The sequence below is a fragment of the Dysidea avara genome, chromosome 6 (assembly GCF_963678975.1).
Source record: "Dysidea avara chromosome 6, odDysAvar1.4, whole genome shotgun sequence".
Classification (NCBI taxonomy): Eukaryota; Metazoa; Porifera; class Demospongiae; order Dictyoceratida; family Dysideidae; genus Dysidea; species Dysidea avara.
In genome coordinates, this window is record NC_089277.1 from 26,332,224 (window position 1) to 26,357,679 (window position 25,456).

The 25,456-nt window shown below is 39.1% G+C and overlaps 3 protein-coding genes across 5 annotated transcripts in view; 1 reads left to right on the forward strand and 2 right to left on the reverse strand.

Annotated features, from left to right (window-relative positions):
- Positions 1-25,456, forward strand: part of LOC136257204 (trichohyalin-like) — a 73,226-nt gene that overhangs the window by 32,118 nt on the left and 15,652 nt on the right. For both annotated transcript variants that reach the window (XM_066050279.1, XM_066050278.1), the window contains exons 10-12: positions 2,004-2,063; positions 12,473-12,764; positions 15,927-16,117. In XM_066050279.1, coding sequence (XP_065906351.1) covers positions 2,004-2,063; positions 12,473-12,764; positions 15,927-16,117 — 543 coding nt within the window. The remainder of the gene's footprint in view (positions 1-2,003; positions 2,064-12,472; positions 12,765-15,926; positions 16,118-25,456) is intronic.
- On the reverse strand, positions 20,290-23,453 carry LOC136258530 (uncharacterized). Of its 2 annotated transcripts, XM_066051845.1 has the most exons (8): positions 22,672-23,452; positions 22,561-22,608; positions 21,998-22,503; positions 21,708-21,908; positions 21,429-21,659; positions 21,136-21,364; positions 21,038-21,079; positions 20,290-20,640 (listed from the first exon to the last, which is right to left on the reverse strand). In XM_066051845.1, exons 3-8 carry the CDS (start codon positions 22,346-22,348, stop codon positions 20,333-20,335), a joined length of 1,362 nt encoding a protein of 453 aa, XP_065907917.1. In that variant the 5' UTR covers positions 22,349-22,503; positions 22,561-22,608; positions 22,672-23,452; the 3' UTR covers positions 20,290-20,332. The 2 variants fall into 2 exon arrangements, with proteins under 2 accessions (XP_065907917.1, XP_065907916.1); XM_066051844.1 differs by having other exon boundaries at positions 21,429-21,908; positions 22,672-23,453.
- LOC136258349 (uncharacterized) lies at positions 23,360-25,011 on the reverse strand. The gene is made up of 8 exons (XM_066051665.1): positions 24,872-25,011; positions 24,638-24,808; positions 24,525-24,578; positions 24,078-24,203; positions 23,967-24,020; positions 23,796-23,918; positions 23,611-23,739; positions 23,360-23,562 (listed from the first exon to the last, which is right to left on the reverse strand). The coding sequence occupies exons 1-8, from the start codon at positions 24,933-24,935 to the stop codon at positions 23,360-23,362; spliced, it is 924 nt and encodes a 307-aa protein (XP_065907737.1). The 5' UTR covers positions 24,936-25,011.

Genomic DNA, 25,456 nt, shown 5'->3' on the forward strand with positions numbered 1-25,456 from the left:
TTTTATGTACTCTATTATCTACAGTATAGTAATGGCCACTTCACTGTTGAGCTTACGAATTGTCCATATTTTTTGTGGTGAATGGATTGATTGTAGAGGTGCTTCTTCTACTGTTCTTCGTTTGTTGTGGTGTATTTTGGGCTGAACGTAGATGAGGGCGAAACATAATGGGCGTTTCACTTCTGAGTCAGCAATTGATAGTTGGGGTGTGCATTTAGAAGAAAACACTGGCACCATCCTTTCTTTTTATGTAACTAGTGGGGCAAAAAAATTATTAATTTTCAACAAGTAGAATAGGGATCAAAGATTTGATTTTGAAAAAAACTGCGTAAACAAGAAGTAATAGGGATGATAATCCACAAAATTCTATGCATCATCAGTTCAAAGCAAGTTATTTGAATAGTGTACACTCAATTTGCGATTCCTATTTCAACATTTTAACAAAATTTAACCACAAGTTGAAATAGGAATCGCAAATTGAGTGTACACTATTCAAATAACTTGCTTTGAACTGATGATGCATAGAATTTTGTGGATTATCATCCCTATTACTTCTTGTTTACGCAGTTTTTTTCAAAATCAAATCTTTGATCCCTATTCTACTTGTTGAAAATTAATAATTTTTTTGCCCCACTAGTTTCATGATTTTTTTCATGTCCATGCACATGGACTACTTCTTAAATATACGTTCAACAGTACATGATTGTTTAATAAAGAAACCCATTGTAATATCAACTGGCAATAAACAATTACATAAATAAGTTTAATAAACAATTACATAATTAAGTTTAATCATTGTCCTCTTCCTCTTCCTCTTCAACACACGCTTGACAAAACGTGGTCGACTCCAATTAAAGTGCTGAGTATACGGAGTATCCCGCTTTTTATTTTTCAATCGCGTACAGAAGGGACACACCCCTTTTCAATTCGAAATTTACCAGTGTGTTCCAATAGCTTACAAGCCTTGTTATGTCGACTCTTAGCTGGTAAACAGCTGAAGAATATAATAGAAAGTATACACGAAAGGCGTACAGTAATAGTTTAAGTGACGAGGTGCGGGCCACACCCCCTTCACTGTCTCGTAATGAAGGAAGTCTAAAACCCGAGTTTCAGTGAACAATAGTTATGTTTAATGTTTAGTGTGATACAACTTGATGCATTTTAGTCCTGTGAGCTAAAGCAATGGAATTTTAAACAATTCTATATTATCATCTGTATGGCTTCTCGATCGAATGGCGTCTCGAAGAGTGATTCTTGCTCTATATCTCGCAATCGCATTAGAGAGGGAAGATTTTAATACCACACAGACCTGGGTACGAATGTTTTTTAAATACGCCATACGTTTTTAGGGCTGATATCTACTTCCTACGAGCTGTAGGCGCGCGAAACAAGAAAGAAAGAAAGAAGAAAGAAGAAGATGGAGAATCTAACCATTTTCAAAATTTTAAAAAACACCTAAAACCATTTCCCTTACTTTTAATACTTGTTGGCTAGTGTTGTAAACACAAAAGAAAGGTCTAGAATGTTTTAGAAATAAAATTTAAAGCCCGGAAGGCTGCTTTTGGCGTGCGTTCTATTAGAGTGTTTTGAAAAATTTCTGCCTGATCCCTATTATGTACCACTACTGTGGTACATGATATGCACAGATTCGCCAGTCAAAATAATGTTGCAGAAAAGTAAACAAATGGAAAAATTAAGAATTTTAAATTAAATTAGAGATCATAGAAAAAGTAGGGAAACAAGGGAGGTCACTTACACCTACAGATGATTATACTAGTGGGCATTTCCTAATTCAGAAACGTCCACTAGTATGTCTGCAGGTGTAGTCGACCTCCCTTGTTTCTATTTTCTCTGTGATCCCTAATCTTTAATTTTTCTATATAATATACCTCACTACTTTCTGTGCAAAAGTTCTGCAATTATTGGCTACTATGTGTCACAACAATTAATGTAGCATCATTATTTTAAGGCACAATTGTTACTGTAACTCTATCTTACTGCAGCCCACACAGACTGTGGAACCTTTCTTTGATATATCACTTAACGTTCCAGAAAATGAAAAGGTAAGTGAAATGCATAAGATATGTGATCAATGTTTTACATCAGTTTTTTTAAAATTTATACTGTTAATTCCATATCTAATCCAAAACAGCCAAGCTGTAAAAAAAGAGTGCGGCTCTCAAAAAGGCTATGGTGAAAAAAGATGTGAAATCCAAGGTGGCGGCCAAGAAATGGCTGTGATGGTAGGTTAATGGTAAAAATTTTAATAACAATTCAGGTGAATTTTTGTGCCGCTTAAGCTTGGCTGTTTTGGAGTAGATTTTACTTCTTTTTGTATTTGTATACCCCAAAGCCAGCATATGGCCAGATTTGGGGCTTTTTTAACCTATCTTTTTTTCTTTACCACAGGAAGAAGAAAAGATGAAGCCGGCAGATGTTAAATACTTTAAATATTTCTGATTTTATCAGTAAATGTACAAATTATATATATAATACATATTTTTATTACGGAACTCTCCATGGTGGTTTCTTTGTAACTGAACACTCTACAAAGTGACTTCTTCTAGCTGCTCTCTCTACAGGGTGAGTTGTTTGTAGCTGAATGATCTACAAGGTAACTTCTTCTAGCTGATCTCTCTACAGGGTGATCTGTTTTTAGCTGAATTCTGTATAGGTGATTTGTTTGCAGCTGAGCTCTTTACAGAATAGTTTCTTTGTAGCTGAACTATCTACAAGTAAACTTCTTCTAGCTGATCTCTCTACAGGGAGATTTGTTTGTAGCTGTACTCTCTACAGGTGATTTGTTTGCAGCTGAACTCTCTACATGATGGTTTCTTTGTAGCTGAACTCTCTACAAGGTAACTTCTTCTAGCTGATCTCTCTACAGGGTGATTTGTTTGTAGCTGAACTTTACAAGGTGATTTCTTCTAGTTGGACTATCTCTATCCGTAGTTGAACTCCCTACGAGGTAACTTCTTCCAGCTGATCTCTCTACAGGGTGAATTATTTGTAGCTGATCTCTCTACAGGGTGACTTGTTTGTAGCTGATCTCTATACAGGTTACTTGTTTCTAGCTGATCTCTTCAATTCTCTTCAGGGTGACTGCTCTATTAGGATGACTGCTCTATTAGAGCATCTCAATCTCGCACTTGCTACACCAAGTTGGATTTTGTGTTATAACTCCGTGGCAGGGGCGTAGCTACACCCGGCCGTGCACGGACACAGGCCCGGGCAATCATTGCTGGTGCCCGGGTAGTGAGCCGGGTAACAGCGGCGCCCGTAATTAATACACACTAAAATACGCACTTGCTATCTTTTTGTATACTTTCCATAATACTATCATCAAAAAATTGCTTATAACTGAGTTTGCAAGATTCCTCCGTCAATTTAGTAAACTTCTATGTAATGCCCATCTTCACGTGATAACATTGAGTGTGGGTCGAGAGTCAACTGAACATGAGGTCAAACGTGTGCTGCAATTTGGTAGAACCACTCAGTGGACAACAGTACTGGATATAAAGTAATTGTTTTGTTAGACGTCTAATGGTATAGATGGACAAAAGCCAATTCCCTGTCTGTTGTGGTGCCCGTCTTACTGGAGTCAGCATTGTATTCAAGCTTTTTCAATGTTGGTATGCTAAACCGCTCAAGTAGAGAAGACAGAAGAGTGAAAAAAGAGTCAATGTTGGTGCTGGAGTTGTCACTGATGAAGTATTAGCTATGCCTATAAAGCGCTGCTGGTGTCAGGCAGAAGCGAGGGTAGAAGAGTGCCGAAAAAAGTCTGATACTGGGGTTGGAGGCTAAGTTAGTCGATCATTGTTAGATTTAGCTTCTATATTTTTCGTGCAGTAGCATCTTAGTCTAATTAAGCTGCACAAACAGCAGTGTATAGTAGCTAGCTAGGTACATGTATGCAGTTTTCAACAGTTTTTCGAAAGCAAATGTGTAAAGAGTCCACAGAGATGGGCTTGCGTTTCTTGCTAAATAGTTTGCATGGGGACAATTGAACCTTGTGCCCCGGCAATCCAGAAAGCTAGCTATGCCCCTGCTCTGTGGCTTTAAGTCTGATTCTTCTACACCATTGAGGAGCCTTTCTAAGATGATTACTCCATCTGTACAGCGATTTTCAAAGCATTACTCCAAGCGGTTTATCTGGTAGGCGTGGCAAGTAGTCGTTTTTTTTATTAGCTAATCTAGATTGCATAATTGTTACACACTGTTGGGTTTTTTTTGTTGTATCTTCCTGGTTTTTAGCTCGATTTCTTTTAAACCACAAAAGGTTTGAGGTTCAGTAGTTAACCTATTCACCCACCGATTTTCAGCTTCTTCCCGTACGTGGTTTACCCTGTAGGTGTGACAACATATTGGTGTTATTTTTCGTGAATAATTGCTCATAACTCTATGCTTGTTTGTCATATTCCAGCCACAGTTGGTACGGAGATGTGCCTTTATACCCCCCTTCAGTGTGCCAAATTTCAAGGCAATCGGATATGGCATTCGCATTTTATAGCAGTTTTTGTAAGTGTGCAAAAAAAGGTAGAAGAAAAAAAAATGAAGAAACTAAGCCAATTTTTGAAGTCGCATATCTCGGGAACGCTTGAAGCGATTTTGCTCAAATTTGGAATCTGGAGTGCTGAAGTTGGAGGGCGTGTCCACAGCAAAACTCGTCTTGTTTAATCAAGGCAGCACAGAGCTACGGCGGTGCGAAAATTGCATTTTCGTTCTTCCTTTCAATATACTCACAGGTGTTGCACGCCAGCTTCTTGGGCCGCACGACACACTACCGTGTGTCTTGATATTAAGGTTACAGGATACCCATCACTACCAAATGTAATTAATTAATAACTACCTAACTGAAAAAATTTTCTTTTGTAACTTTGGGCATGTAGTGTGTTATTGTTACTATTGTTATTGAACAAAGAAGGATGTTATTGTTGTGAATACGATACTATTGCTATGAAAAGTGTACAAGTGAGGTTACATGTAATCTTTACACGGACTGGTCCAAGTACAGAAAAAATGATGGCTACTGCATTACGATATGCATTTACAGAGAAGTTCGGTGCAGATTCCATTTGCTGCATCCGCAATGTTTCATCAATTACCCACTCCTTGGGTTCGTGTGTCAGCTGACAAGGGACATTCAGTTCTGGAAGAATGGCACTAAAGTAGAAGTACTTCAGTTTGGGGATCTGTGACAAGCAAAACTCTCAATCACACTTGATTCTCTCCCAAAACTGAGACCATCATGTGTTGGAGCTAACCTGGATGAAACAACGAGCCCACAGTTTTGCTTTACTGTGGCTCCTACAGATCCACACTGAGTTTACAGCCACTCCTGGTACTTTATAGAGCTAGCCTTTTCTTGATCTAAGTCATTTCTAGTTGCTGCATTTCCTTTAAAGCTGTTGTACAACATTTGCTTTACTAGAGGTGTGACTGCTGTGATTTTATGTTGCTGACACATGGTCTTAAAATATTGGTGAAAGTAATTTGTAGTCTACTCTAAGACTTCCAAATCACCAAGGCATGATCGTCATCACTGTGCTTGGAAGTTAGCAGCTCAATTTTCTCCATTCTGGTAGCAAGCACAAGTCCTGAAGATGAGGGGAAAGAACAGTGTTCAGAACATCATCTACAGCCCGCCATCATGTCTAGAATGAACACTTTTGGTACGTTGTGTGTGTATGTGCTGTTCTTGAACTTAGACTGGTATCAACAGCACTGTATTTGGCTTTCTTTCTCTGCTTGTCAGTTGTCTTCCTATTCTGTTTCCGATCCCGCTCTAGTTGTAGTTCAGCCTTCAACGCAGTAGTTTGGAACACCTTAGATGGTGGGACTCCCACAGCTTTCTGCCATGCTTCTGGTGCCCAAGTTGCTCCCTTGTTGCATTGGAGTCCAGCACCAGCACAACGACTCTACCATGAGCCACTCTGTATTTGATTATTTTGCTTCTGCCATCAAATTTGTGCATCCAACTCTCTGCAAGGTTAGTTGTAAAATTACCTATAATGTAGCTGTCATATAAAAATGCTTACAATTTTCCACTTAGTTTGCCGATTAGTTCTGTAGCTTTACCCACCAACCTACTAAGGACTCATTGGATGTCACAGATCATTGCTGGGTTAATAGTACTGTCCTTTGCTGCTGGAACATCACAGACTTCCTCAAGGAATTCATCATTTGTAGCATCTAGCCAGTGTTGTTCACGTTCTATACTCAGATCACAGAGATCTTTTAGATTTAAATCACAGCTGAAATTTTATAGAGTGGACGAATTAGGTATGGTTGGGTTGGTGTACCATCATTGTGTGCTGTTGATATTAGGAAAAATTAGTGTTGGGGATGAATCTAGAGTAGTCACTTGACTTGCAACCTGAAAAACTTGATGAAGTGGACACAAGTGGAGGTAAATAGTCCAAGGAGTAGAGATACTCGACCAGCTCAAAGGAATGGTGATACTTGACACACTCCATGAGCTGGCGACACTCGACAGACTCAATGAGCTGAAGGCACTTTACAGGCTCAATTGGCTGGAGAAACTGGACAGACTTGAGACACTTGGCGGACTGGAGAAATTCAACAGACTTAGCGGACTAGATACATTCGACAGACTCATTAGACTGGAGACTGTAGGTGCTATACATGCTGGAGATGATTGGCTGGAGACATTTGACATGCTGGAAGCAATTGACACTCTAGCAACACTTGTGCTGGAAACACTTGACATGCTGGAGACACTTGATGTTGATTTCTTCTTTTGAGCTTTTTACAAAAGTCTGTGCTACATTTAGAGTGGTCGACAAAACAGTGGAAACGAGCATTCATCAAATCCTTTTGCAACTTTGCTATTGTTTATGGTCTATCTGACTCCTTACTCTTCATCACTATAGCATAGCAAGCAGCCTTGGTACGCCACTCACGCATGGTCTCTGTTAGTTGTCCCCTTCCTTTGTAGCGTGGATTGTCATCTTGTGATGTGTACGAAGACACTTGACAGCATGATAGGCATGCTCAATTTTCTCAATTGCAAAGTCCCAACAAACACTGATGACCAGAGCACACTGAACCGAACTGTCGCCATCACCTATGAATGTTCTGTTTACATCATGTTGTTCAATACGTACACTTTTGGAAACCCTCTACGGTGATGTCTGTCTCCAATGCTGATGAGCCCAGTTTTTGTAACAGGTATGTTCAGGTGGTTTGCCATCAGTGGCCTGAGCACACACACTGCAATACTTGTTCCGGATTCCAAGATTTTTCCTGTTTCATACCCAATAATAATGGCCACACCAAACTTGGCAATACAAGAGTGTTTATGGGTGTATTTGCTCCAACCCTTATCCAGTATCACAGCAATTGCTGGATCACCCAAACATGTAGTGTGTAGTGCCTCTAGCTACAGCCAACTAATTTCATTGATTCCTCCAGGAGTGCGCCCCACCATTCTCCAATTCATCTCTCGGTTGATGTGAAACAACTTTTGTTCATTACAGGTATGCTGAGCACTATCATAGTTTCTGTAAGTGTTGAATGACCACCACCAGCAGGGTTTATTTTTGAAAATCCAGCAGTGGGGATTTTGGCTTATCAGTGATTAAGGGGGGGAGGGGGCAAAATACAGTGTGCAAGTGTAAATTGATTCAAGAAAGTTAGAGCTCTTCCTTAGTATGGCAAATAACCAGTCAGCATTCAGTTTCATTGCAAGTTCATCTAAATCTACTCCAACAGATATCCACAGTAGTGACTTTGAAGATGATTCAGCGCAATCAGATACTGACAGTGCCTTACATCCTATTCCTACAAAGAAACTCTGTACAAGCTCTATAAAGTGCCATTCTAAATCTCGGAAAATGTCAGGCAAGTGTAGGTGCAACCCAAAATGGGAGCAGCAATTCACCTAGCTACAGTACAGTGAAGATCATCAGGTAGCATTTACAAACTTTGTAGAAAAGAGGAGTCACACTTGGAAAGAACTGGAGGAGCTTGGATTACTAAACCCTTTACCAATTGGAAGAAGGCCATTGATAAAATGAAGACACACTCACAGTCTGAAATTCATATTCGGTCATGTGCTGCAGAAGCAGATGTTGCTGCACACCTGATACCTACTGATCAAGCACTTCAGAATGTATCCGGTTGACAAAAGAAGGATAATCGGATGGCTATTAATACATTGCTGAAATGTTACTTTTAACGTCACATAGCTTACACAACGAATTTTGAATACCTTGTTAGCTTGGTGGAAAGCTGTGGCAGTGAGTATTTAAAAGACCTACTGATTCAGTTGTGTTGAAGCACTGAGTACATGGATAGAACAATCTCTCTTTAAAAATCTAGAAAGCACAATTCTACAGCCTAATGGAATGCACAAATATTACAACTATAGAGGAGCTATCTATTTTTTCTGTAGATGGGATGAAAGTGGAGTGCCAGTAGAACATTATTTTAGCATTTCCTAGGTATTGTGGTACTATAATGAAGCTGATGCAGCAACGATTCATTCCACTCTAGCTGACAAGGAAATACAACTTGGTAGGTTTATTGGAATGGGATTTAGTGGAGCTGAAACTTTTTCAGGGAAACATAATGGTGTGAAGAGTTTACTTCAAAAGAATTCTTCATATGCTATCTATGCGCACTTCCATTGTCATTTACAGTTGGCATGTGTTCAAGCTGCTAATCATACTAAAGGCATAAAACATGTCTACACAATGCTAATAGCATTTTGGATATTTTCCAGTACTCACAGAAAAAAACATGCTGCATGTTATTGATCTTCCTTAACTCAAGATGATTAAGCCTTCTGACACACGCTGGCTATCACATGAGCCGTGTGTAAAAGCTGTAAAAGAGAGTTAGAGTGCTTTAGTTTATGCTCTCAATAACAGGAAAACCATGAACCAGAAACACTAGGTCTGAGTAAAACCTTCTCTACCATAGCTGCTATTCACCTGTTAGATTATGTTTTACCTCAAGTTGTGAAATTAAGTAAAACATTAGAAACAGAAAATTTAGAAATGACAGCCGTATCTGGCCCAGTGAATGCTGTCCTACATTTACTTGATGATGCTGTTTTTCCTATTGCAAATTGGGTATTAGGCTTGTTAGACTGTAAGGGAGATATAGCGGAAGCTACCAGACTGTGAGTGTAAAAGAAGAGTTAGGCTCATTTCAAAAGAACACTGTAGAGCCATTCATACAGGACTTAAAATGTAATATTGCAAGCCATTTTAACTCCCAGAATATTGTTGCTGCTTTCAGTATCTTTAATTCCAAGAAAAATTCCAGACATTGAATTCAATGAATTTAATACTTAATATAGGAAACAATCACTAGAAACATTGCTACAACGTTATGGAGTTTCAAAGGCTGCAGTTACACCAAATGGTGACCCCTTTACAAAGAATCCACTAATCTCTTCAGGTATCCAAACTGAGTGGAAAACATTCAGGCATTACTGATCAAGACAACAAGTGAAGGACATCAAGGCACAGCTGAAAGAGCTGAGCAGTCATGAAATGCTTGTGACTATGTTCCCAAATTTAAATGCGTTGGCTAACATTTACTTAACCATTCCGGTTTCAACTGCTTCTGTGGAATGCAACAAATGAAAATGATTAAAACTGACTTAGAAATTGTATTGGGGATAACAGTATCAATTATTTTATGTTGATAGCAATCGAATCACCAGATGTGATTACTGATAGTGAACTCGACTGCATTGTTGATTATTTGGAAAGAAAAGGCTAGGAGAATTGTTGTATAGATTGTTTGATAGTTTAGTTGCTTAACATATACTATTAATTCACATGTTTTTGATGTGTGAAGTTTAGACTATAAAGGATCATTTTATAAGTCAAGGGGCTTCTCAAGGTCAGTAAAATGGATATTGTTAAAGGCCAGGCTGTAAAGGCCCTATGAAATGGATTTATTACTCAGTAGTTCTACAATGGAAAACTTTAAGGGCTTCTATCATTACACTGTAAATTCTACTATTTGCAACGTCTATTCCTAAAAATACATGGGGGGGGGGGCAAATAGTTGTAAGGGGGGAGATTTCCCTTCTGTACCCCACCCCCTTAAAATAAACCCTACGTGACCACATTACTACACATGGCTGCTATATTGGCTTCCCAGTGAGGTTTGCCCATGAGACCCTTCACCTTGGATGAAGTCTGGAGGGTGAAGTCTTCACTGCAGTTATGACAGTGAGTAATTATTAGTGTTGATGCCAAACCATCAATCACGATGGTGTTCTTAATAACACAGGTTCACTGGACAAACTGTGGCTGTAGGATGCATGGAAAGAAGCAGCGAGTCCTGAAGATGTTCGTGGTCAATAACCTTTCAGTAGTGGCCTTGGACCATTTGTATTTGCATTGGATTGGCAGGAAACAATTGTGCTGGCTTCACTGGAGACATTCTCTTCTTAAATTTCCCCCCTCAATATATGAGTGCTGGAGTTTTTTGTTGTTGCCCATGTGGCCAGCAACATCTATTACTGTATCAACTAAATTATGTATAAATATATATATATAACTGCATGCAAAATTGTCTTACCTGTACCAGCACTTACAATCTACAGCTGAAAATCATTCACAAAGTAGAAGAACTGGTAACGATAGCTAATGTATAGTCTTTACAATGGAACGCATGTGTACGGATGACTTAGTTTATATGGTGAATTTTCTAGCCAAAAGTTTCAATATTTAATGCAGCAATGTATTTTTATTTAGACGTAGAGACCACTAAAATAAGTTAATTGCTAGGGACAGACAAGCCAATTTATGAATAATTATTATCTTTGAATCATTGGATACAAATTTTATAAAAATAGATTGACAGAGGGATATACCATGATGCATCAAATCAGAGCGATAGTGTAGGCAATTTGAAAAAGCTCTCATTGGTCCCTCACAGTGATACTGTGAGTTAGTGTAGGTCTTTAAATATAAGCAGTACAAGACTCAAGTATGCCACTTATTGTGGCTAGAAGGTTTTCATTATCTGTGACACACACTACTGGATTTTCTAAGGAAAATGCTCTCGATTACAGGCGAATACAGTGTAAAACTCTTTGTTCATGAGAAGAAGTGATACATTGCTGCAGAAAAATATTATTAGCAATCTGTTGAGCTGATTTATTTCATGGTTCAAGGGTGAACCAAACTTGGTATGTGATTGTGCCACAATACACTCTTATAGTGTACCAATGCACAAGAAAATTGAGCTTCGCATTTGCATTTTATAATAGTTTTTGTAAAGTGTGCAAAAAGAATAATCTAAGCATCCCTAGCCCCCTAAACAAAGAAAGAAAAACAACAAAACAAAGAAATTTAGTCGAATTTTGAAGGCTCATATTTCATAATTGCGTTAGGTAATCTTCCTCAAATATGGTATGTGGGGTGCTGAAAGTGGTGGTCGATTGCAGTGTAAAAATGATTCCAATTTGAGAAGGGAGCACAGAGCTATGTATGCATGAAAATTGTGTTTTGTTTCATCCTATAAATATACTCATGGTGTGGTGCACTGGCTTTCTTGGCTGCACGACACACTGCCATGTGTATTGATTAAAAATTATTAATTTTGACATAGGATTCCAAACAATGAAAAGTAGCGAAACCATAAATCTATGACTCTTAATAGGGATTGGAAATGGTGTCACGCTTCCAGTATACTACGTATCTGTACATTTGACGTCACTGGTTAAATACGAGGCGCATATAACTTGCTACCATTTTGAAGAGCATGAAATAACATTTCTCCTACTTTAGACTATTGTATATAGGTTTTGTATATTAAGAAATCAACCAAAATTGCATTGATAGGCATGGCATTAAACCTATCGTGAAGTTACAAGTATCTACTGAACTTAGTCGCTTAAATCAGCTTGCAGCATCTAAATATGCTGCTCAAGGAAAGTGTTGATAGGGAATATTGACGCCTCGATAAAGGTTTCATTGCAACAAGAAAATGACCAGCCTGATTGAAGATAAAAGGAAAAACAAGGTGCAGAGGGTACACACTCATCAAAACCCCAGAAGGCGCATCCCACTGGTGAGATTTTATTGTGGCATAAAATGGTATGAGTGAGCTGTTTCATTTAGTCTCCAGCCTTGCAACTGTGGGCAGGTAGGCAGCAAAAATTTGAGTTTCAGTAATTTTTGTAAAAAAATCTATATACAGCCGCTTGTAAGTATTTTCTTGTTTTTCATGCTGTATTTGATGTTAGGTGGACTAATAGTATTCCTAAAAGGTGATTTTTATTGTGTAAGATATTTCTAGGAGGATTCTTAAAGGCGGAATTTTAGGCGGCATGTGATATTTTTTGGGGGATCCCTACTTAAACAGTACTAACACCATAATGTTTGATATTTTGGCCATTTTAATATATCTTTTAGATAAAGGTTTCAATTTTTCATGTAAAAGAAGACTATTTTTTATGATGTTATGCACATTTTGATAGGAAGAAAACAGACAGAAAATGTCACCATATGCAGTGGGTGCTAGCAACAGCAACAGCAAAAACAAGAATGCAAATAAGGCATCAGCATATACAAAGCGTCCTGTTCCTCAAACCGGATATCGAGAGATTGATGACAACGATATGAGGGAGCTGCTCCAGCGTAATGGCTTTCACTACCATCCTAAACCTGTGGTTAAAACTGATGTTGAAATTTCTCTGACATATCCTATCAAATCAGACAATTTAAATGAAGCCAACAAATTTATATGTGGAGCCTGCACTAAAAAGAAAGGTACTGTTTTATGCATTATGTATCTTGTTAATATTTGTAAGGAAATTTCATAAAATTGGTGGGCCTGTACATGTATGCATCTCTTGTTTTATTTAAGTTGACTACCATCTGAATGGCACACACTAGTAATTGATTTTCATGAAAATAATGTCTCTACATATGTATAAGTTCATCTGCCCAAGCATACTCATTGAGCATAGAAATAGAAGCTCAAGCAGTCTAGCTTTGTATAATAAGTTTATGGTATAGGCACAGGCACCATTCAAAAATTTTAAGCGGCCATCAAAATGTTTGAGAAGGCCATAAAACCAGTCTAGCAGTATGAAAAGTTAATAGTAAAAGTAAAGCCTTTCATAATTTTGACTGTCTCAGTGAAACCCATCTAGTTCACACAAGCATGTGTATTGAGAAAAAAAGAAATTGGTGAAATTACACGTGTTACAAAGAAAATTTTACCTAAGTTTTAATCGAGCCATTACTCAGGAAAGGAAGCATTAAATTGATAAACCCTATATACCATCTTATTCGCCTACTCATGGGGAGGTTGAAAATCTTTGTTTCATTTCTGTATCCCCAATGGTTTGCATGTCACATGCGTTTGTTTACAATGCAGTAGACATAAACAAAATCATCACCATTTCTTCAATGAAACTGCCTTCATACATCTATTAGCAAGTGACTGCAGGGCTAAAACTATACCTTGGCTGATCTGCCAATCCATGGTGAACACTGTAAGCCAAATCCCAACTTTGTAGACTAATCTCAACTGAAGTTATGGCCGCTAATGTAAGCACCTGTAGTTTATTTTTAGTATAGTCACTGTACAAATCAATTTCCTTGCTTTTCCAACTTTCTAGTGCTGTAATTCCAAAACTACTCACCATAATTGACTGAACTTTTGGTGGGCCAATCCTTGGACTATGCAGATAATGCTGAGAAAATAAAAAGAAATTCGGAAGTTGTGCTAACTAGATGGGCTTTAGCTGAGATGGTCACAATTTATGTACTGCTACAGTGTAGTTTGAGGCAGGTGAAACACTACAACTTGTTTTAGCAACACAAGTAAACCAGCCCACATTGCTAACACTCCAACTGTCACTATTATCTACTGCACAATACTGCAAAAATTGTATGCTCTGGGGTATTTTTGGGGCTTAGTGATGCTGTAGTGTAACTAAATTTATTAGCACCTACGGAAGCATTTTTGGTGTGTTTCTTCCCAGTGACGGAGATACAACGTTTCAAAGAGCATGTTTCACTAGAAAAGTACTAAAATGTCTTCACAAACAGTGACTTTAAAAACTGCTTCTACAGGAACTAGATTTTTTTTGTTGTTTATTACAAATTATAAGGATTCAGTAATTTCTGGTTTTTGGTGGCACACTTTTGTAAAAGATCTCTTTCTTGTGGAGAGGAGGCAATCACTTGAAAACTCATCAATGATATTTGAAATTTGGGCATCAAATTCCATATTTCATTTCCAGCAAAAGAATTTTCAGGAAATTCTGCTTTAACCCTTAAAGCCACATAGACCAATATATTGGCCGTTTTTTAAAACACGTAAAACGGATAAGTAATACAAGTAACGCAAGCTTAAAGAATGGCTTCAAAACAGCCAGCACAGACAAGCTTGCCTAATGTTATTAACTGAAACCTTTATATCATTGGAAAGTTTATTCATTGGGCTACTTAGACAAATATAAATAATCATTGTAACAACAATTACCCACTCGTTATGATGCCACAAAGAATGCCGACTGTATTTCCTGTTACTTCACACGCATCGCGTCAGTAGCCATTTATAAGATTGTTTGACTCACATGAGCATTATATGGCGTGATTTGTCATTGAATGGAGAATCGATTACCAGAACTCCATAGGACGTACTGCAAATGTGTTGTTTTCGTGTTTTGTGGCAACTTGTATTTGCGGCAAGTTTTGGCCTTATGCTTTTGCCAAAGGGTAAAACCCTAGGTACTGCTTTATTCCTTGTTACATCATGGATAGAATAGTATAAATTGCGTAGCCTTAGCGTGCTTACTGGTATGGAAGTTACAGCGCTTTGTTTACAGTTGTGCATTACAGCCGAAATATCGGCCTGTGCATTTTCAGTGCACTTTTATTAATAATTTTGTGCTGCTTTAAGGGTTAAATATACTATAGAAGCCACCAACAATCTTGCTTACTTTTCACGTGATGACTGTTGCACTTTATACAGAAAATTATTCAGAAATAATAAGCATTTGATAAATTTCATATTCCAGTTTGATTGAAAATAGACCACACATACAAGAACAGCTAACATTGTTATTTTTTTAGTAAAAATAAGAATTTATCTATCTCAGCTTGGTTAAAACCAGATTTGTATTTTGAACATCCATGCAATTAAAAATATGCCGTAACCTTAAATACAACGGCCTACATGTAGGAAGAATGCAATCCAATGAAGTGCATTTCATGAAAACGTTATGTAGACCCGTGCCACAGAAAAAAACTTATAATGTTCTACCTTCTCTGTACTGCTCCAGTCCATTTTGGTAGGTAATACCATATAAAATAACATTAAAGAATTAATCCAAGTTTACACATAAGGTACTACCATACAAAGATATGTGTACGTATAGGTGTCTGTTACATACAATAGAAGCATCAATTCCCTTAATGCAAACAATGTCTGCAAGTAATTACATATCTGATTTGGTTTGTTCTAATGTTTTACTCCCCAGATGCTTCACCTGCCCAACAAACTTGATGTTACACTCATAAACAAATACTTGCCTTGTTTCAAGAATTTCATGTTTTACTGTATTGTACATTTGTCAACACAATTCATTACAGCTATTTATTGCCAATACAATTCTAATCAAGTAGTAAACTTACCCTGTTATGCAATGGGATGTCCACATGCCTTGTTTTTGCCAAACCTATGGTACGTACTGCTTACTTGCAACATCATTTTGTAAGAGTGCAAGCAATTAAAAACTTGCTAATTAAAAGGTGTAGCATCTGTTTCCCTTACAAGTATTCATCCTGTTTTGTTTGGGATGAATACTCATGAACAAAACAGGTGCCACACACTTTAATTAGTGAGTCTTTTATTCGCTACTCTCGACAACATTGCATTTGAGCGGAACTGTATTAAATATTGTTATATCACTTCAGGTGGTGGTGATGATGATATAGCACTTTGTTGGGTTGCAAAGCAGTTGGTGATACATAAGCTACCACAAGTTTTGATTTTGCACATGAAGAGATTTACCATCGGCCCTTACTCTGTGACCAAGAACAGCACCTACATGTCCTTTCCTTTAGTACTGGATGTGGCACCATATTGCAGTGAAAGTTGCTTGAAGGTACTACTGTGTGTACTGTATATAGACATAATAATTATGTAGTTGGTGATGCAATTATGCAATTTACAGACACTGACAACTACTCACGTAATGTCTCTATACGTACTTCAGTTACAACTACATACAGTATGGTGTTGTTTTTATTCAACTTTGAACTTGATAATGCTTTAAGGATACATAGTTTAATAAGAGCAGTCAGTCAAAAATATGCAAATCTTTTAATTAATAACAGCAATAAACTGGTGTGTTATAACCAGTTAGTGCATTCCCACTATAATTGCATTATAACTGGATCTACAAGAACCCCACATGTTTGCATTATTCAGTATTATAATTATTTCCTTTATATACAGTATGTACATAGATACCCAGAGAAATGCTCAACCTAAATTTCAAGCTTAGTAGCCAATAGTTTTCAGAAGCTACAGTGTTACGAAGTAGTAATGATGGAAAGATTCATTTGTACAGTGGCAAGTTAAAGGAAAAATTAGAAATTTTAAGTTCGATTAGGGATCATAGAAAAAATAAGTAGGGAAACGAGGTTGCCTACACCTGCAGATATACTAGGGAACATTTAATCCCTAATTCAGTTTATACCCAAGACCAAGACTGGATTAGGGATTAAATGTTCGCTAGTATATCTGCAGGTGTAGGCTACCTCCCTTGTTTCCCTACTTTTTTTTCTATGATCTCTAATAAATCGAACTTAAAATTTCTATTTTTTCCTTTAACTTGTTTGTTTACTTATTTTTGTAACATTGTTATGACTGGGGAACCAACACATACCGCATCAAAAGAAAGGATGGTACCAGAATTAATGTTTTTGTCTGAACGCGCTCCCCAGCTATCAAAAACTGCTTCGAAAGTGCAGTGGCCATTACGCTTTGCTTTCAGCTATGTTCGGCTCATTACACAGCACTACAGACAAATAACAGTAGAAGAAGTGCCTCTGCAACAATCCACTCGTCACAAAAATACGATGATTTGCGTGCCCCCAACTATCAATTACTGCCTCGAAAGTGCAGCAGCCATTACGCTTCGCTTTCAGCTATGTTCAGCCCGTTACACAGCATTACAAATGAAGAACAGTGTTAGAATCGTCTCTGCAATCAGTCCAGTCACCATGGAAGTACGGTTGATTCCCGTTTACAAACGTACTGTAGGGAATATAGTCCAGTAAACACATAACACAAATTACAAGTAAAATGGTATCTAAATACAAATTTAACTCTACTACTACAATTACAGTACCACTACAACTACTACTACTACTAACTAATGGTAAAGGGGATTGTCATCATCAGACCCCTGTAGAGCCCAATATCTAAGGATCATCCTTGCATTGTAAGTCCATAAGGCAACAGACAGTTGTTGGAGGAGATTCTTTCTTGCCAACTTGAGAGGAACACCACTACGGGGGGTGGTTCGGTCAGCAATTATATTTAAGGATCGCAAAACAAATGGGGTCCAGACTCCAAAAGTTTCCACTACTAAGAGAATAAAATCAGCTCCCACCTTCATTACAGCTGCCAGATGTTTCTCATCCTTGGCCAACTCTCCAGCTCAGCAGCCACCCCATCACAAGAATTAGAAGAGGAAATATAAGCAGGTTGAGTAGTACTGCATATGGAGACATCAAAATAGGCAAAGCGACCATTCTGGAAGTTAGGGTGGAAGATATCACCAGGGCGTAAGCCATCATTATAAGAAACATGCTGCTCCTTAAGAACACCAGGGTGATCTTGTGATTGAGCATTATAAAGGATGTCGACCAGGGAATCATGACGACGGATTCTGATTGGACCATGAGAACAGCCTAACAAATGATCGCCAACAATCTGTAGGAGAGGGGCAAGTACACAGAGGAGAATGAGAAAATAAAGCAACTCCTAGCCACAGACATAGGCCCACAACAAATTCAGGTCCAGGGATGACTAATCCAAGACAGGCTCGAGGAATAGCCTTAAGCCAACCACTACTGGTACCAGAAGAATGTGCCAGGGCAGTCAAACGAGCCTGATCACTAATACCAAGAGTACATAATATATATATTTAGGGAGAGTGTCCAACGCTGTATTGCCCCTTCAAAACGCACTGCGTAAAAATCTTACGCAATAGCCATCACCACCAAAAGGTGCTAATTTACATAAGGTTTCCTTCTGCCGATATAAGCGCACAACATGTTTATAAAACGCTTATTGTACGCATAGAATGCGCGTATGCAGACGCGATTTATTTTCCAGTGCGCGTAAGGATGTGGCGGACGATGGAAGATGCTGCCATATTATCTGCTATCTTCGATGAAGAAGACGAAGAGCTTAATAGTGACGAGGCAAACGATTCTCATGAACCAGACTCTCTCACGAAAGGTAGAAGAGCAAAGAGTGCTACTTGTAGGAAGTTTGACCTTTCGAAGAACACTACGGCTGGTGAAGATTTCGAACGCGGCAGTGATGGTAATCCAGAGCCTATGCCAGAGCCAACCGGTACAAAACCTGTTAAAGCAAAGCGGGCCATTTCTAGTAATATAGCGAAGCAAGCTACAAAAGACCCAGTGAGCGACCCAGTGCACGTGGATGAGGGAAGCGATGACGATGTCGCTCAAAATGTGGAACGAAGCAATTCACGTGGGAGAAGAAAGCGGGCTGTTTCTCGCCAGAAATCGCAATCTACGAACACTACAGATTGTCCAGCTGGTGGGGAAAGCAGCAATGATGTTCCACCAGAACCAACCGGCAGAGCGAAACGTGGAAGAAAAAAAGGATCGGTCCAACCTCGCAAGAAGGTAAAATCGTCCACTAGCACTGATGCTGGAGCTGACAATGAAGGAAGAAGTAATGCTGCTTCTTCACGATCAAAGGCCAGAGGTGGAAAACTCAAAAAAACCGTGACACAGGATGGTGAAGAGAGTGGAGACGACTGTCAGGACAGTTCTTCCCTAATTTGCGGAAAAGCCAAGAAATCAGTGTCTCGTAAGATGTTAGGAAAGACTGAGAAACACCGAATCATGCAGCACGTTGGAAGTTTGAATCCAACGGGAGTTGCAGTAATGGCAATAGCTGCAGTGGTTCGTTCTTTGCCTGACTGTGAAGCTCACTTGAAAGAAGTTTGTTCCAACATAGTACCATCTTCAACTGCTTTCTATGTTAAGCATTTACAGGAAATGTACCAAACATTTTACAATGAGTGCTCAACGATAAAAGATAGATATTTACACTTTCAACTGAAGTGGCATAACCATTGTGGTCTTTTCCTCCTCAATTGCAACCAGGAGCTGACTACCATGGGATTACACCCTTGAAGATGGAAAGGACACCTATTTACGTTTTGGAGGGGCTGCTCTGGCAACCATGCTACACTTGCGTTATGACAAGATGAGAGCTGATAATTTAGAAGATCAAAAGAGAAGACAGATTTCAGAAGAAATAACAATCCTGCAACGAATCAATTCATACACTAAAGAACATATTCCTGACTACCTGAAGTATAGGGACAATGGACATATGTACTTCCCTTGTCCTGAGATGCTGCCATTCCTAACAGCTGTCGATTTAAGCACCCGAGAAAATGTAAACGAATCTGGTTTTAAAGAACATGGATCTGAGCTTCTACACATTGTCACTACTTCTCTTCAAGAAGCAAACCACATCAAATCTCTCTTTGTGGAGCTTCTTTTAGCCAAGGTACCTGAATTTGATGATTTGAGTCAAGTCTCCATCCAGAGCGTGTACTGTGAATTTGTACGCAAGTTGAGCAACACTAGAATTAATGAGTTTATCGATTCTTTCAAGCAAACAACTGCTGCTTCCAAAGGGATGGCAACATTAGCAGGGCAGAACCTAAGGGATAGCTTATTGAGTCACCACATAAATCTCAAGACTCACATGAAACAATAAACTATATTTGTAAGAGTTTGCTAAAATGTATGTGAGGTGTGTAAATAACAATCAATGTTTTTAAGATCTTGTGACTAAGGATTCAGTGCATGCCAGTATGTTACACAGTGGAACCTGTTTTAATGGCCACTTCTTTTAAATACCTCAAATTTCATGACTCGAAAATTTATGAACTGATTCACCTGTCTTAAAGCATCCACCTGTTCACTGAGGCCAAGAGATTTTGTTGCAAAGGTGACTGGCTTAGACAGGTTCAACTGTAAATGTTTACCATGATTATTTTGGAAAATTTAATGTAGGATAATCAACAGCAATAAAATTATTTACTCTTTTTGTTATATTGTTTCTTTTCCAGAGTGCATTCACTTAGTTGAAGGGTGGCATCTCGGTACCCTACTGAGCTATGGTGGGCGGTCACACAGTGTTTAATCAAGTGGGCAGCTCGAGTGTTGACATAGTTGGTAGCACTCAGCTTGCCACCAGCAGTGTGTTTGAATTGACTAAAAAGTGTTTCCACTGCACTGCCCGAGAGTCTCACTGGACTGATAAAGTGGTCTGGGTATTTTTCAAGAAAATTAGCTGCAAAGCTCTTGAATCCATATACGCAAACACGTAGGAGGTCCCATGCTACAAAAAAAACAACAAAAAAAAACACAATGTAATATGATGATGTATGCATCACCCAAACAGACATACATGCCCATGTATAGTGGAATCGCTCTTGAAGGATCCTTAGTCCATTGAGCATTCAACCCTTCTATATAAAGCACAGCTTTTGAGTTCCCAATAGACTGCTGATAATACAGTTCAGTTTTTTGTAGAAAGCTTTCTTATATTGCCTTAAAATCAAATAACCATATGGTAACAGTGAATTCTCATCTAAGTTTGTTGACCTTAAGGGGTGCATTATATAGAGGTTACACTGTACCTCAACATACCAACACTTAACAATACAAGTCACACTTCATACATGTAACACCACACAGTATTCTACAACAAATACATTATTTAAAAGCTTACGTACTTTGCCAGCTCAGAAACCTAGGATCTTGTAACTTCATTGGTCCTATGAAATACAAATACCATCAGCAGGTAATTCATAAAATCTCTCTATTATTTTACCCTTTGTAGACAGATTCTTGTGCCATGTGGTGAAATAGGAGTAACCATCTTCAATGGATTTTAGCACTGGAGACTGCAAACTGACTATCTTCTTGTGGCTCAAATATCCATTCTCAAAGAGCTTGTTGCAAGCCTCAAGATACTTCAGACACAGTTCAACACTGACCGAATCAGATGGGGCTGGGTCTTGCTTGCAGTACTTGTATAGTTCTGAAAGAACTAGCTCTTGCTGCAAGCAAATAAATCCTTGATTTACTAACAGTGTAGCACAAATAAACAAATTTTACTCTAACCTGCATTATCTTTGCAGGCAACACATTCAATTTTGTCCAGGAGTCACGAAGGACAAAAGCCTCTCGCAACTTAGGAACCAGCCTTGCTTCTCCACTTTCCCTCCTTTGGCATTCCCTCGCATACAAATCAGTAATAGCCTTCCAGCCGAACTGTTCACCATCAATAGTATACCGAAAGCCTTTAGTGCCACCACCTTGAGACGAGAATAAGGCATTAATCATGTTCTTCAGCTGCATTACAAAAAACATTACATTGATTAACTTTGTGAACATGTGTACCTGGTGGCTAGGGCATATCAGCCAATGAATTTTGTTGGCTGGATCATATTGATTGATAAAGTATGGTTTAATCACAAAAGGATCCAATCCAGAATGGTCGTTATTGTATGCCCCAGTAAAGTGGCCATGAGATGCCTTAAGAGCTGCCAAATTTGCAGAAGATCCGTCGCAAATTAATAAGCTAGTTCTCAGATCATATACCTGCAGTACACGAGTAAATATTCTTGAAACAAAAAACAGTGACAAAAAATTGTCATACTATACTGCTAGATTAATAACAAAATACAAACCTGAAACAGTTGAATTGTCTCTAAAATGCAGGCTAAAACAAACTTCGATGACATGCTTTCAGAACAACTGTAGTAAGGCCCCACTATGTCAAAACCAGAGGTCAAATCCCTCCACAGGAACTGAAGCATGTGGGTAGTTTGCTGGACATGTTGATCTGGAGAAAGGGATTGAAACACGTCTTGTAAGCTAGCTTGGTCCCGTTCAGTCATTGCTAGTCCAATTATTCGTTGACTTCGGGAGTTCCAAATTAAGCCACTAACTACCTTGACCTCATCAAATATAAGTGTGCCATCTGACTGTGGGGTTAGTTTTCCTTCTTTCTTACACTTTGCCACCAATGCTGCATACATTTCAACTTGCTTTGCAATGCTTTCTGCAGCAGCACCAGCCTCCTGTAAGAAAGCACCAGTATAGGCTTAAAGAGTTGATCGTGATGGCAATTGTAAGATATTGAAACTCTTCAATGCCTCGTAGGCAGCTGGGCTTCTGACAAACACAGCAAGCGCTGCACAAATGAAAAAAAGAAATTAAGCTAGTAACTAATTATTTTGCATATATTTACCTATCCTGATGGTGATAGTACTCCACTGATTTTGCTTTTTCCCATTGCCTAAAAATACACAAAAAGGTAAATGACTTATAATTATTGCAGTGGTAAATTTCAGCTACTTACGATTCAGCCTTTGATCTTTAAAGAATTCTGCTTTTGGATTTCTTTTATCGTCATTCCAAATACTGCGACCAGTTGGCATCTCTTTCAGTACTTCATCGAGCTCAGTAGCAGCTTCACTCTCTATGGTCTGCATGATTTGATTGACTTCATCACTCTGGTCATCTTCAAGTACAACTTCATTGTTAGCTTTTGCAATTGCCACTTTATCTCGTGAGCATTCTCGCTGTGTGGCTTGCTTTCGTTTAGCCACACTCTTTGGGGATAAGTACTTGAGTTTAAAGCTGGATGATGACAGCAGTCGCTTAGCACGTTTAGCTGGACTGACATCAGATCTCTCCCGTTGGTGTTCTAGGTCAGTATTGAGTCTCTTGCATCCTCGGCACAACACTGCACTTTTGCTACGATCTTTCAACGGGACTTGCACTGGAAGTTTATGCCACAACGAACAGTTTTTGGAGTCGACACGTTTAAAAGGGTGTTCCCACAAACGACAACTTTCCAGATGGTATCTGATAACAGCAAAGAAATATTCATGGTAATGCTGCACATTGAGCCCTGGACAAAATTTGTATCCATTCTTCTCCGATATCACCCCGCAAGCATCTAAGAATTCCTTAGCAGTAGAAATAGTGCCATTGTTAATAGTGGTAAACAAAACTTGTGTTTCGTATTTGTAGGATGCTTCCATTCAATACAAAAGGACCCTAGCAACTGAAATGTGCCCAGCTGGTGGTACATCAAATGTAGTTTTCTGAATTACTTCCAGGATACGCCTACTCGAGGCACTATCCGAGCACTTCCTGGGTATGAAACACAAATCCTCATAGTGTGATTCACCCTGGGATATGTAGCTTGTAAGGCTACTAGATGACTGGGTAGCTGCAATTCGTTCTAAATTGTTACAACATCAGCAAAAGACAAGGTTGGCTTGTGGCATACCTGGCTCAATTACATCATCTCTGGATATCTCACTGTGACCTTCCATTACCTTCAAAGGCAAATCTCCAGCAACACTCACTATACTGCAGCTTGTAGGAATACATGATGACTGCACAGTTGCTCCACTCCCTTATGGGGAAAGATACAAAAATTTCAAGTTAACAATAGGCTACATAAGTACGCACCTAGAACTGTTTGGCCTTCTCTGAGGGAAGTGTGCACTAAAAAGGGATTGAAGGAGGGGAAACTTGCTGCATTACAGCTTGTGTGACTGCCAGGCAGCTGTATACAAGCAGCTCCACTCCCTTCTGAGTGATGTTTATAATTATTAAGTCCCAAACTGGCCTGCTGCATACCTGGCAATGCTCCACTATGTCTTAACACACCACCTGGTTGCATCACCACTCCTCCTTCAGAGTAAACAAACGTGACATTGATTCAATCACTTCAAGTAGACTTTTACATACCTGGCAGTGTTGCAGCATCCATTTGGCCTTCTCTGTGCACTGCAACGGAATTGAAGAAGGGGAAACTTGCTGCATTACAGCTCGTGTGACTGCCAGGCAGCTGTATACAAGCAGCTCCACTTCCTTCTGAATGATTTTTGTAGTTATTAAGTCTCAAACCAGCCTGCTGAATACCTGGCAATGCTCCACTCTGTCTTATCACACCACCTGGTTGCATCACCACTCCTCCTTCAGAGTAACAAACGTGAAATTGACTCAATCACTTCAAGTAGACTTCGACATACCTGGCAGTGTTGCAGCATCCATTTGGCCTTCTCTGTGCACTGCAAAGGGATTGAAGGAGGGGAAACTTGCTGCATTACAGCTCATGTGACTGCCAGGCAGCTGTACACAAGCAGCTCCACTTCCTTTTGTAGTTATTAAGTCTCAAACCAGCCTGCTGAATACCTGGCAATACTCCACTCTGTCTTAATACACCACCTGGTTGCATCACCACTCCTCCTTCAGAGTAAAACAAACGTGAAATTGATTCATTTGCTGCAGGTAGACTTATATAATACCTGACTGTGTTGCAGTAATCGTTACAGCATCCTCGACGTTATCATTCCGTTGAACCACCTCTTCCTCTCCAGTGGTAGCGATGGATCGAATGGCAGGAAGATTCTGAGGCGCTACAACGCGACTCAAGATCACTATTCCGTCTTGCAGGCGATCTGTATCACAAATGTGTGCTGAAACAAAGCGATAGTTGCCAGTGTTAAGCGTTTGTCCGTCTAAATCACGATTGCACTCACCTCCACTGGAAGCCGCCATTTTGTCACTAGTCGCAAAGCGCCTGTGACTTATAATAGGCATCATAACCAAGCGCAGTGACTAATACCAAGCACTCTAAGAGGTTGCAGGTCTTCGCTTTCACTGCCTTTGATATATCAACGCCTATCAACGCCTATCAACGAGTCTTTCGCGGCAAAGCCTTGTACTGGAGTTTACTGACGTTATACTGAGATATGTGGGAGATGATGTAACACTTTTACGCAGTGCGTTTTGATGGAGCAATGCAGCGTTGGACACTCTCCCTAAATATATATATTATGTACTCTTGCTAATACTGAAAGACGCATACAAATCACCAAACAAACTTTGATCTAAAAATGCTTGCAAATCTTGCTGAGATACTGATGAGATGGAACAATCACTGGGAAAGTCAGAAAAACAGTGGCAGCAGCCCCTTCATCAGGAAAACTAAGTTGGTCTGCATCAACAGAAAGAAGGGTTGGAGCTAAATCACGGGTACTGTTACAAGAGCCTAAAAAGGCAGCTGAAGCAGAAAGGACAGATTCACGTAAACCTAACCCACCTAAGCGAAAAGGTAGAGTGGC

What these genes read in the sequence shown, in the direction of transcription:
- LOC136258530 (XM_066051844.1), bottom strand. Translation starts at nt 22,348, where the DNA reads ATGTATGCAGCATTGGTGGCAAAGTGTAAGAAAGAAGGAAAACTAACC. An exon ending in AGACAATTCAACTGTTTCAG is followed by an intron (nt 21,909 to 21,997) that starts GTTTGTATTTTG and finishes CGTGTACTGCAG; the next exon opens with GTATATGATCTGAGAACTAG. An exon ending in TGCCTGCAAAGATAATGCAG is followed by an intron (nt 21,365 to 21,428) that starts GTTAGAGTAAAA and finishes ATTTGCTTGCAG; the next exon opens with CAAGAGCTAGTTCTTTCAGA.
- LOC136258349 (XM_066051665.1), bottom strand. Translation starts at nt 24,935, where the DNA reads ATGATGCCTATTATAAGTCACAGGCGCTTTGCGACTAGTGACAAAATG. An exon ending in GATTACTGCAACACAGTCAG is followed by an intron (nt 24,579 to 24,637) that starts GTATTATATAAG and finishes TTTACTCTGAAG; the next exon opens with GAGGAGTGGTGATGCAACCA. An exon ending in GGATGCTGCAACACTGCCAG is followed by an intron (nt 24,021 to 24,077) that starts GTATGTAAAAGT and finishes TTTACTCTGAAG; the next exon opens with GAGGAGTGGTGATGCAACCA.